Source organism: Amia ocellicauda, chromosome 15 (assembly GCF_036373705.1).
Source record: "Amia ocellicauda isolate fAmiCal2 chromosome 15, fAmiCal2.hap1, whole genome shotgun sequence".
NCBI classification, from domain to species: domain Eukaryota; kingdom Metazoa; phylum Chordata; class Actinopteri; order Amiiformes; family Amiidae; genus Amia; species Amia ocellicauda.
In genome coordinates, this window is record NC_089864.1 from 26254228 (window position 1) to 26267548 (window position 13321).

Sequence of the window (13321 nt, forward strand, 5' to 3'; positions counted from 1 at the left end):
TGTGACGTCATTGACAATTTATGCAAATGTATCTAATTTATTTAAATGTACAGTACTGAGCAAACTTTTTAGGCAGGTGTGAAAAAATGCTGTAAAGTAAGAATGCTTTCAAAAATACACGTTAATAGATTGTTTATCAATTAACACAATGCAAAGTGAAAAATCTAATATTTGGTGTGACCACCCTTTGCCTTCAAAACAGCATCAGTTCTTCTAGGTACACTTGCACACAGTTTGTGAAGGAACTTGGCAGGTAGGTTGGCCCAAACATCTTGGAGAAATAACCACAGTTCTTGTGTGGATTTAGGCAGCCTCACTTGCTTCTCTCTCTTCATGTAATCCCAGACAGACTCGATGTTGAGATCAGGGCTCTGTGGGGGCCATACCATCACTTCCAGGACTCCTAGTTCTTCTTTACACTGAAGATAGTTCTTAATGACTTTCGCTGTATGTTTGGGGTCGTTGTCATGCTGCAGAATAAATTTGGGGCCAATCAGATGCCTCCCTAATGGTATTGCATGATGGATAAATATCTGCCTGTACTTCTCAGCTTTGAGGAGACCATTCATTCTGACCAAATCCCCAACTCCATTTGCAGAAATGCAGCCTCAAACTTGCCAGGAACCTCCACCATGCTTCACTGTTGCCTGCAGACACTCATTCATGTACCGCTCTTCAGCCCTTTGGCGAACAAACGCCTTCTGCTACAGCCACATATTTCAGATTTTGACTCATGGCACTGCTGGACATCTTCCGATTGTGAAGGGAAGTAAGCATGATGTCTTTCATCTGCTGCAGTAAGTTTCCTTGGCTGACCACTGGGTCTACGGTCCTCATTGTTGCCCGTTTCTTTGTGCTTCTTCAAATGAGCTTGAACAGCACATCTGGAAACCCCTGTCTGCCTTGGAATGTCTGCCTGGGAGAGACCCTGCTGATGCAGTATAACTACCTTGTTGCTGTGCTCCGTCTTGCCATGGTGTATGACCTTGATAGCTGAGTTTGGCTGCTCCTCACCCAGTTTTATTCCTCATACACAGCTGTTTCTGTTTCAGTTAATGATTGTGTTTCAACCTACATATTGAATTGATGATCATTAGCACCTGTTTGGTATAATTGTTTAATAATTGTTGACTATATGCCTACTAAAATCCCTGACTGTGTGCAAGTGTACCTAGAAGAATTGATGCTGTTTTGAAGGCAAAGGGTGGTCACACCAAATATGGATTTGATTTAGATTTTTCTTCTGTTCACTAACTTTGCATTTAGTTAATTGATAAATTATAATCTATTAACATGTCTATTTGTTAAAGCATTCTTACTGTATAGCATTTTTTCACACCTGCCTAAAACTTTTGCACAGTACTGTATTTAAAGTGTTTTTGAATGGATTGTGTGGGTAGTGGGCTTCAAAGGTTTATGATGTTGATCAAGTGGTCCATGGGATTGTAAAGGTTGGGAAGCCCTGCCCTATTGTTACCCTGACTTGTGAGAGTGATATAACACAGACTCCTTATAGACTCCATACTTTTATTTTAAGAAGTATATTAGAAATTGAACAATGTAGAAACAATTACTGGAATATTACTTAAACAGTTGCATCAACATGCATTGATTTATAATACTAAAAACATAGGCATCCTACTGCTTACTCTTTAAAATCACCTGTTTACCCCAGTGAACCGCAAATGAATTTAGTTAGTAGTGAATATGTAGCACAAGCACATGAGCACAGTATTTGTTTTTTTGCAGGATCTACTGTGTGACTGACATTGACCCACACCATCGTAAACTCACCCAGCTACAGGCCATCATTCGCTTCCTGACTGGGGAGGAACCAGACCTGGAATGTGAGTTTGGAAATTGCATGAGCCCCTCAACACTGAGGGTTGGATTACTGTTGCATTTCAACCCCGTGAAGTATTTTAACAAGGACAATTAGACTCCTGGTGTCACTTTATGTAAAGCAAAGTCTACAGTGCAAGTACCTCAAGGACATGCAAGTGCATTAGCTTCCTGAAAGACTTACACTTTTCAAATCATTGTGTTATTTTATTATTAGGATTTTTTTTTTTATATAAAAGTGAGATGGTTAATGTTTTATGAATGTTGCTTTCAATGCCCGTACGGAAAACACATTTTTATAATATATGTTTATATAAAACAAAACAAATATTAAACAAATGTACAAATACAATTTCTCGATCAAACTAAAAGAGCGGTGTTTGAAACTTGTGAGAATTTCAAATCTCATAACTTTCGTATCCATTCACATCCAGTCACCGTAATATGTATGGACAATCATAAACACCTTTTAAAGACTAAAATGACCCCTCAATAAATAATGCAGCACAACACAAAGATCTAATAAGTTATATCATTTGACAAATTGAGTGTTGGCACTTGCGATAGCTATTATAGAAGAGATATGCACTGCGAGGAGAATTAAAGTAATCAAAAGTATGATAGCAAGTGAATTTAACACACTGTGAAGGTCTATACAGAACTGAAATGGCTGGTCGCACTGAAGCTCAGTGTGAGTCACAAGGCATCAGGCTGCGCTTCATGCAACCGTACATCTGGCAGAGTCCTACCCTATGGTTCAGAATATCACTGTTGAGTTTTGCCATTTATTTCTATATATCTATCTATGTACATGCATTTTCTGTACAGAAAACTGTACAGCCTTTAGATAGACATATTCATAGGGCTTCTTTGCATTTTTCATTCATATAAATACTGTCTGAAAATTGCAGTGAGGCTGTAATATATCTAATGTAATATGTAATTCATAATTGCATGTTGGTGTTGTGATACCCCAGTATCTCAGTATGCATCCGAGGGTTAATTGTGTCTCATTTTCTGTTACCTAGGTGATGAGGAACTGGTGCAGGAAGTGCTTTTTGATGCTGTGGTGACTGCCCCTCTGGAAGCATATTGGACAGCCTTGGCACTCAATGAATCAGGGTAGATGTCCATAGTCATTGATCCGCCCCCCCTTCCCTTTTTTGAAAAGTTTACACTGGAATTTGGCTATGACTTCCAATTATGTAATTAGCTGCAAGATGTCCTCTAAAGGATGTTTATTTAGAAATGTTATATGATATATTATTGTGTATTGTTTTGTTTGGTCTTTTTAGACAGCAATTAAATTATATGATTTTGTTCACTGCTTGGTAAAAGGTTGCTTTATATTGACTTTCAATAAACTTCAATGAAGGTCTGTGGGTGTGTGAATTCCAAGTTTAGAATAAGCCCATGTTAAGTAACTTGAAAAGTTAAATGGCATACAATCAAATTGATTGACCTAAACTGACATAAAGAAATAGATATATTCTACATTTGGAACCTCTTTTAAAATGATATTTCGCAAGCATATTTTAAAATAATATGAAGTGCAGCTTTGAATCAAAGTTAAGATAATTTTACATGTGTATTTGGTTGTATCAAAAAGTGGTCAATGTAGCCATCGGTGGTGGTGTTTTCTCTCCTAACCAATAATCCTGTCTTCCGTGCAGCATGGAGGAGGGCATTGAGTCAGCGTTTCTGGGCACCCGCGCTGGGCTGATGCGTATGACCAATTTTGTCGGTCCTGAAAAGAAGCTCAACAGGTGAGTAACTAAAATAAGTTATTACTCGAACCTGATCTTAACTGAGTGAAAGTTATTCCCACTTTGTGGAGCTGGTCATCCATTTTATCTGGGTTTCTGTCTGCCACTGCAGTCATGGTATTTGTTCACATGAAAAGTCAAAAACCCTGGTGCTAGAGAGCAGGTGATTTCACTTATTTAGAATGTATTGGAATCAAACAACTAAATACCCTTCAGTCTTCAAGAACCGGAGTTCCCCTAAATGAACACTCAACTAATTTGTTTAATCCATCAGTAACTAATATGTGTTCCCTGTCTGTAGGAATTGTTAATTTAGGGTAATATATAAAGCCTGCTGTATTAGGCATAGAGTTGACTTCATCTGTTTCTGTTATTTTCTTATTTATCTGTTTGTTGTATGTATGTAAAGGAATTTATGTATGAAGGATTATGCTTTGTGTGTATTGTGTGACTGTGGAAACGCAGTTTCTGTAATGGTGAAGGTTAGCAGTGTTTTATTCCTGCAGTGCTTTTCAAAATAGTAATATACCTTTTAAGATTCACAACAAACATCTAGTCTGAAGGGATTAACATAATATTGGGAGAAGGCTCACTCTGGCAAGGTGGTGATGTAGCTGGATTTTCTATTCATTAGCAGCCCTACCAATTAAAAACTGAACTGACTGCGGTTATAACAATGTATTACAGCCCTTATTGACTTGAAATTACAGGAACATGGAGCTACAATAGTGGAACAAGAGTGTAATGAAAATATAGGTTTCACCTCAGTTTACACTGGACAGCTTGCTCCTAAGAGTACTGCTGTCCTTAACTTCACTGGTGAAGCTGAAAAATTCTTAGGAAAAAAAAAAGAAATATATGGGTAATAGTTACATCAAAAATTGAATGTGTTTAAGAAAATGAATATTGACTATATCGTGGGGGCAGGGGATAATTATATCCTTATTAATTAGCCAGTCATGTCACAGGAATTCCTCTATTCATAAGTACGACAAGGGGTGTTTTACATGACTACCAAAATTACTTGGTTGCTACCAATGTAAATATGTTTGCTCTCTTTTGTACGAGTATATATCTGTTTTAATGACTGGACTGTTACATCAGAATGTAATCCTGGAGCCCCCTAGTGGAGACAATAGATATTAGAAATGTGTATACACTCGTTTAAGTCAAGTTATTTCATGTGACGAAATGTTTTTTTCATATATTACTCTTGACTACCCACCACTGTTTGATTCTGCAGGAAATTCCTGACTAAGTCAGACAAGGAGAGCATATTCACAATGGACCATTTCCCTCTCTGGTACCGCCGTGCTGCTGAGCACACTCCTGGGAGCTTCCTCTATTACATCCCTGAGGAGGACACCAAAGGTACTGTAGCCCTAGTATCCCAGCTCCCAAGAGCTTTCATTCCCAATCCCATCTTCTCCCTCAGATGCTTGCTTCCAGGACATATTCCTGTTTAGTATCCCAGAAAAACATTCTTGCCTGTTTCTACTTTTAAAATTTTAAGCAATTTTTTCTGGATATCTTATTGATATGCATAAAATATGTTTGACAATGACATTTAAAATATTATTCTCTGTCAGCGAGTAACAATGAATAATTAATCAATCAATTTTTATTTTGTATAGCGCCCTTCGCAGGGTATCCACAGAGCGCTTTACAGACTGGTAAACATACAGCAAATGTACAGCAAAATAAAATACATAAATACAATGAAGTAAAATTAATATAGACCTTTAAACAGTTTACATGATCTAAAATATAGTACATGAACATTTAAATTAATAAACCATTAGGCACAGAGGAGAGAAAAAACTAAAAACTCCTATGGATGGCATGTAGGAGAAAATGAATCTCTGGGGGTCCACGGCTTAGGGCCTAGGCCTAATGGTTGCCTCCCCTCCAGGCAGTATAGTTGTTACAGCAGCAAGGAGATCAGAAAGTTCTTGATCGGTGCTGCTGGCTGTGCTCTTCCCTTTGGTGGGGTCCTCTTGCCGGCCATCGGCGGTAGGGGGTTGGACCATCAACAGCCTTTGGGTGGCAGTGGCTCATCAGACCTTGGGTGTGGATGCCCAGTTGGCCCTCCGTGGTGAGGTGCCTTGGAGGGGGGTTGTGCCTCGTCAGACTCCCATGGTGGGGAACTAGGTGCCTCGTCGGACCCTCAGAGGGGGCCGTTGCTGGAAGACAAAAAGACAGTTGTGCTCAAATACTAGTCATGCAGTGCAGGACATCTCCAAAGACAGTTGTGCATTGCATATCCATGGCACACAGGCGGCATTATGGGCTAGAGACTAAACAGATGAGTCTTCAGCCATAATTTAAAGGTAAAGACAGAGGGGGCATCTCTTATATTGCCTGAACGATCGTTCCACAGTTTCGGGGCCCTGTAACTGAATGCTCTACCACCTGCGGGTTTCTTGTGTATTTTAGGGACCACTAAGTAACCGGCTTCCTGAGATCTCAATGGCCGACCTGGAGTGTATTCAATAAGGAGATCTTTTAAGTAGGGAGGTGCCAGTCCCTTAAGTGCTTTAAATGCTAGTAAGAGAACTTTTAAAGTCTATCCTGTAGTGCACGGGTAACCAATGAAGAGAAGCCAATACTGGAGTGATGTGGTCATGTCTTTTTGTTTTAGTTAGAATTCTTGCAGCAGCATTTTGGACTAACTGAAAGTGCAGAAAAACCTCTGTTTGTGCTGCCTGACAGAATGGCATTGCAGTAATCCAATCTAGATGTAACAAATGTGTGTATCAATTTCTCAGTGTCCTGTAACTAGAGGAATTGTCTTAGTCTAGCAATGTTTCTAAGCTGGAGGAAGGAAGATCGACACATTCTGAATGTGTGATTCAAAGGATAGATTAAGATCACAGATGACACCCAGGTTTCATTCCATCTCCATAGGGGTAAAATTAAAGTTATCATTACTCAGTTTTGTCAGTGTATGATGAACAGTTAGATTTTTTTCCCTAAAATTAGGACTTCTGTTTTGTCAGAATTAAGCATAAGAAAATTACATGTCATCCATGTCTTAATCTTGGACAAGCTGCAGATTTGTGTTTCTAGGTCTATGGTATTATGATTTACTGACAGATATAATTGTGTGTCATCTGCGTAACTGTGAAAGTTAATATGTTGTCGAGTGATATCATCTAAACGGAGTGTCACTGTGTGGATGTTACTCCACTTGGACGTAAAACTAGTATGCAAGCACGACTACGCCACCTAGCGATTATCCACAGGTGCTAGGACCCGCTGAGAGGTTGTCAATTCCCCAAATATGTCTGGTCTACACAAACTACCTCTTAACTCTCCCTTTGATTTGGGTTCTTTAAATTGGGGGTTCACAAGCCAGGAACACACACCACAGATCACACAGGACAGTACCATTAAATCAAATTTATTACAAAGAGGTGTCAAAATCAGGCAGACTTCTTTAAACTAAAAGATTAAAAACCAAAAAAACTCATTAAAAACTAAAAACCCAATGCCTTGTACTTTAAATAGTCAATTTGTGGCTAAAAAAATACTAATAAGTCCACCAAATAGATTCACAGAGGTAAAAATAAAATTGAAAAATTAAAGATCCTAAAAAAACACTAAAAACAGGGGATGCAAGTGGAGACATAAAAATATAAAAGTAGCAATGTCTACAGGTTCGTATTCGGTAAAACACTACTGTCATTAAAAAAAAGAAAAAAAGAAACCTGCATGCAGTCCTTTCCCTGGATACTCTCGTCAGCGATACAGTGGTCATCTCAGCTCTCCTCTGGGTCTCTCAGCCCTTTCTTTCGCTCTGCAATCCCTCCCTGGAACCCGCTCTGCTGTCGCCTCTGCCTCTCAATCTCGATCTCGATCTCGATCTCGATCTTGATCTCGATCTCACTCTGCAATCTCCCCTGCTCGGCTCCAAACCTGGGAGCTTTTTACCTGTCGCCCTTCAGGTGTTCCTCATTGTCAATTATTGACGTTCGTATAACCTGGGGAATTGCAGGTGCTCTTGTGAATGCATGATTAGACATGTGCGTATTTAAATCCAATCAATCAGGAATAAAACTCGTGCATATCAGTGACGTGAAGGGGGAAAAAGCAAAGTAAACAAACGTGATTTAATAATAATAATAAGACTTAATAATAATAATAGTGGTAATAAGAAAGATTTATAGTGAATAAGTGAGAAAAAAATACAAAGCAAAAAAATAAAAATAGGCTAACACGCATTATTCAATGTCCCGCTGGTGACAGGAGTATGTACAATGAAAAAACGTATAGATCCGAGGACTGAGCCCTGTAGGACTCCGTACTTAACCTCAGTTACATTTGAGTGGTTTCTGTTAATCTGTACATATTGAAGTCTGTTTGACAGATATGATTTGAACCAAGACAGAAAATTGGGAGACAGGCCAACACGGTTTTCTAAGCGATGTATCAAGATTTGGTGGTCAATTCTGTCAAAAGCCACACTTAAATCTAATAAAATAATGACAGTGGTGTGCCCTGTCAGTCGGAGGACTGAAACACGTCGTTTAATACTTGTAACGGGGCCGTTTCTGTACTGTGGCCGGAGTGGAAGCCTGATTGAAATTTCACATAAAGATGATTATCAGTTAAAAAGGCTTGCAATTGGTTTGCAACTGTTTTCTCTAGAACCTTAGAAAAGAAGGGAAGGTTTGAAATGGGTCGATAGTGTTTAAGTAAGTTAGGGTCAGCACTGGAATTCTTAAGAAGTGGTTTAATTACAGCTATTTTAAATGAATTGGGAAAAGATCCTGAAGATAAAGAGGCATTAATAATATTGTGTATTAGGTGAATAATTAATGGCAGAGACTGTTTTAGTAGTTTAGTGGGTATAGGGTCTAGTGCACAGGTTGTCGTTTTCATTTTAGTAATTAAGGAGACTAATTCTTGGTGATTTACTGTGTTAAACGAGTCTAAGGTAGGCAGGGACTGTAAAGTATTGCATGCATTGGCTATAGTATTTGTTTCCAGTTCTATCTGTTTTCTAATTCAATTGATTTTGCTATTGAAATGATCCATGAAGTCATTGCAGGTGATATTGGGGGGGTCACTATTGTGTTAAAAAGAAAACACGGGTTATTCTTATGCATATCTATTAAATTACAGTAGTAGGTAGACTTAACAGAGAACAAGGCCTGCTTGTATCTTATTGTACTATCATTCCATGCCACTTATCCTGGCAAGGGGAAGCCAGAGCTGCTCCCAGCAGGCATAGGGTGCAAGGCAGGAATACACCCAGGACAGGACACCAGTCCATTTCTGGGCAGCACACACAGGGCAATTTAGATTGGCCAATTAACCTAACCTTCATGTCTTTGAATGGGAGGGAGGAAACCAGAGTGCCCAGAGAAAACCCACACAGACACTGGGAGAACATGCAAACTCCACACAGACAGGCACCATGAGCCAGGACTCAAACCCGGGACCGTGGAGCTGTGAGGCAGCAGCGCTAACCACCATGCCACCATGCTGCCCCTCCATCCTCTGTGAAGACCTCTATTTTTGTTGCTTTCCATTTACACTTGTATCTATGGCATTCTGTTTTAAGTGAGCGAGTGTGTTCGTTAAACCATGGTGAGCGTTTCGTTGGTTTAATTTGTTGTGTCCTTAATGGGGCTAAAGCAGTGCTTAGCGTATTGTTGAAATTATGTAATAATTCATCTACAGATCCTGTTTTGATAAAGCTAGCATTAGGCAACAGTAACTGAGTAGTAAGTATATTTACTGAGTAGTAAATGTATTAATAGCAGTAGGATTTAGGCAACAAGTTTCTATGTTCCTCTCCTGTGTGTCTAATTCTATTCCAAGCAGCTCAGTAGAGTCGCAGGTCTGTGCGGTAGATGGTGGCTAGGCCCCCCCACGGCCTGTTGTATGGGCCTTCTGGCAGTAAGAGAAGTCATTAGGAGAGGCTTCTACTAATGGAGTAGTGTCGTCTGGTCTTAACCAGGTTTCAGTCAAGGTGAGGACATCGATGTGCATGTCAGTTATGGTGTCATTTATTAAGACTGCTTTGCTAGATATTGAGCGGATGTTTAAGACTGCAAGCTTATATATGGGAGAAGTAGTGTGAGCAGGTAATTTCTGTTATGTAGATTTAACTTGTATTAGATTGTTGAAGCAAGGGCCCCAAGTACCTAGTGCCTAGTGCATTCCTAGTGAGTCTGGTCATATGTGATGAATCTCCTTTTTCTCTGGAAGTCATGAATTATCAAAGCAGTGGGGAGGAAAATGTATTGAACACCTGCCTGCCTCCTCATCTGTGGAAGCATGTGCAATTTGTTTTTTGGTGTAAATATTATCTACTCCCTCTCCAACTGCCTTTTGACAGAGTGGATAACTACTGCCTGGGATTTTCTCTGACAGTAATCAATTATGTATTTCTCCGGGGGGCACATTTTGGAACGGCAGCCTTCGTCAAAAAGAGATGTAGACACACGTCAAAAAAGACAAATGAGGTTTATCTTAGGTCTTATTTGTAGACTGGAGGAGTGCAGTGATTGAGTCCTGTGTGTATACTACTTTACATTCTATGACTGCTTGTCGAAATTCATATAATTTGAGTTTGCATTAAGTATTTGTCAGTACGTGTTTTTGGTCCACATCAATGTTTCCCATGGGTATTAATAAATGTTCAGCACATGTTCAATTGAGACTTAGAACCTTAAAGTATACCATAGAGTTCCATTTAAGAAAATGTAGAACCCAGACATTAAAATCAACAGAAGCCTGAAACAATACTCCTAAAGGTTCCTAAAAGTAACAAGATACCATTACTGATCCAGACCTGTTAGCAAATACTTGATGACTAACATGTGTAATTTAATCAGCAAACGAGGAGTCCCAGACTGGAATTCTTGGCTAGATCGATCAGTGAGTCAGAGTCCAGACAGACAGATATTTCTAACTGGAAACAGTGTCATTGAATTAGCAGACGAGGAAAGCCTTGTCACAGGGAGGAGCAGGCAAAGTCACCCCCGAATACCTTTGTCTGTCTAGGGAACTATAGTAAAATGGTACTCAGGATAGCTTCAGTTAAGGCTGAATAACACTCTCATGCCTGGGAACATGGCTTGTCACTGGGGCCATGTTAATGAAAGCAAATTATTATTCGTTCAGCTGTGAAAGAGCAGTCGCATGGCATTTTAGTGAATTAGTGCAGGTTGATTACTCATTTAAACACTGAACAAAGTACCTACTAGTGGAGCGGAGAAGGTGAAGCACTGAGGCATTATCCACTCAATCATGTCAGTAAAGCCTATCTAAAAACAGGGATGGAAAACTCTGGCCCCAGGTCTCAAATTTGCCTTCACTCCTAGACTTCAAACTTTGGTAGCCAATTAAAAATGTAGGGGCCAAAAAACTCACATTTCTAAAATAACTCCAACTATTAATGCATTGTTTTACTAATGTTATATATATATATATATATATATATATATATATATATGCATTTAGGGGTGTGGTCCTGGTCAAGACAATCTTCTGAACTCCAAACTGAATGTCTGAATGGGAAAGAAAGGTTTATTTAAGCAAATTTGAGCGTGGCATGGTTGTTGGTGCCAGATGGGCCGGTCTGAGTATTTCACAATCTGCTCAGTTACTGGGATTTTCACGCACAACCATTTCTAGGGTTTACAAAGAATGGTGTGAAAAGGGAAAAACATCCAGTATGCGGCAGTCCTGTGGGCGAAAATGCCTTGTTGATGCTAGAGGTCAGAGGAGAATGGGCTGACTGATTCAAGCTCATAGAAGAGCAACTTTGACTGAAATAACCACTCGTTACAACCGAGGTATGCAGCAAAGCATTTGTGAAGCCACAACACGTACAACCTTGAGGCGGATGGGCTACAACAGCAGAAGACCCCACCGGGTACCACTCATCTCCACTACAAATAGGAAAAAGAGGCTACAATTTGCACAAGCTCACCAAAATTGGACAGTTGAAGACTGGAAAAATGTTGCCTGGTCTGATGAGTCTCGATTTCTGTTGAGACATTCAGATGGTAGAGTCAGAATTTGGTGTAAACAGAATGAGAACATGGATCCATCATGCCTTATTACCACTGTGCAGGCTGGTGGTGGTGGTGTAATGGTGTGGGGGATGTTTTCTTGGCACACTGGTGCTTTCAGCACCTTGTTGAATCAATGCCACGTAGAATTAAGGCAGTTCTGAAGGCGAAAGGGGGTCAAACACAGTATTAGTATGGTGTTCCTAATAATCCTTTAGGTAAGTGTGTATATATGTGTGTGTGTGTGTATATATATACATATATATATATATATATATATATATATATATATATATATATATATATATATAATGTGTGTGTGTGTTTAAGAAACTGATACAATTATTTTACTAATCATATACAATGTACAACATTCTTTAATAAAAAGACAGTTTTCCATCTTATCAGAGATACATATCAGAAAACTAATGTATAGATAAATATCAATATTTAGTATTAAAGTTATAGTTAAAGAATAACTCACACAACCCTAAAATCTTGATTTCCAGTCTTCCAGTTTGCTTCTAGCATATAAGCAACTTTTAAAAAACAAAATTGTAAAACTTGCTCTTTCAGTGTTTCAGTATTGTGTCATAACTTCCTGGATAGTGGAATGACTACAAAAGGATTCGTCTTCCCCATGGCAACTTGAGACATGATTATGAAGTCATTTCACGGTCTTACACCCGGATAGTAATTATAGTTTCCATAGACATGGCTTTAGGAAAAAAAGTGAAGACGGCATTATTATTTTGTCATTTCCAACAACAGAGGAGATTATGCAAATAAACAATTCATTCAGAAAAGGGGACTAAATCTTCAATCTGCAGGGCTCACTTTGATCGCAGTGCATTCCAATATTTACATCACTTGAATCATGCCATCTGCCTACACTGGTTTGTATGAATAGATGTTATAATAGAAATATAAATATAAGTATGAATATATATTTGCAAAATCAACATTTGTTCGCTTTTGGTGACCCACAACTCGCAAAATGTAGTCCTTAGAAAAGGGCCAATCCAGCAGGTATCTCTGAATCATCAGCACCTTAATTCCTGGGGAAGGTTGTTCAATAGGTTTAATTTTATCCAATAATGAGCTGAATTGGTGAGTTAAGAACACAGGTGGAATAAAAACCTGAAGACACTGCACCCCACCTAGGAAATCATCATAAGGAAGAGACTGCCAAATGAAGGACATAACAACACAGTCCTTATTCAAGGAACGCCCAGTGTTCCCTCCAGCAGAATTTTTTCACACAGCTAATGCCCACCTCAACTGACAGTCCAGACTTTCAGACCATTTCAGAAAGTCATGTTTTGAAATTTGATTGGTCTTAAATGAAATGATCACGTATATGTTTTTTATTAAGGCAGAAAATAGTTACCCTTCAATTGTACTAAGCAACTCACTACATTCTCCTAGCAGCTACCACATGCAGGGGTAGGGGTTTGACTTCTTCCAATAATTTATCCTTGAATTGGTCTTGTAAGAGGTAACATTTTGTATTGAGATGTGATATCTAGAGACTTTAATGTCCAGTCATCTGTGATTATAATGTTGTGTCAATGCAAACCTGAAAAGAAACTACCTCTTCAGATGTTTTCAGGGACTACGAGTATGATTATAGCCCTTCGCCTAGCCCAGGGGACCAAGACCTGGAGTATGACGATGGTATTT

At 39.1% G+C, this 13321-nt stretch overlaps 1 protein-coding gene across 1 annotated transcript in view; it reads left to right on the forward strand.

The window, feature by feature from the left end:
- cacna2d4a (calcium channel, voltage-dependent, alpha 2/delta subunit 4a) overlaps positions 1–13321 on the forward strand; it is a 164212-nt gene that overhangs the window by 57984 nt on the left and 92907 nt on the right. The window contains exons 22-25 of the mRNA XM_066723757.1: positions 1750–1847; positions 2871–2964; positions 3516–3608; positions 4852–4979. Coding sequence (XP_066579854.1) covers positions 1750–1847; positions 2871–2964; positions 3516–3608; positions 4852–4979 — 413 coding nt within the window. The remainder of the gene's footprint in view (positions 1–1749; positions 1848–2870; positions 2965–3515; positions 3609–4851; positions 4980–13321) is intronic.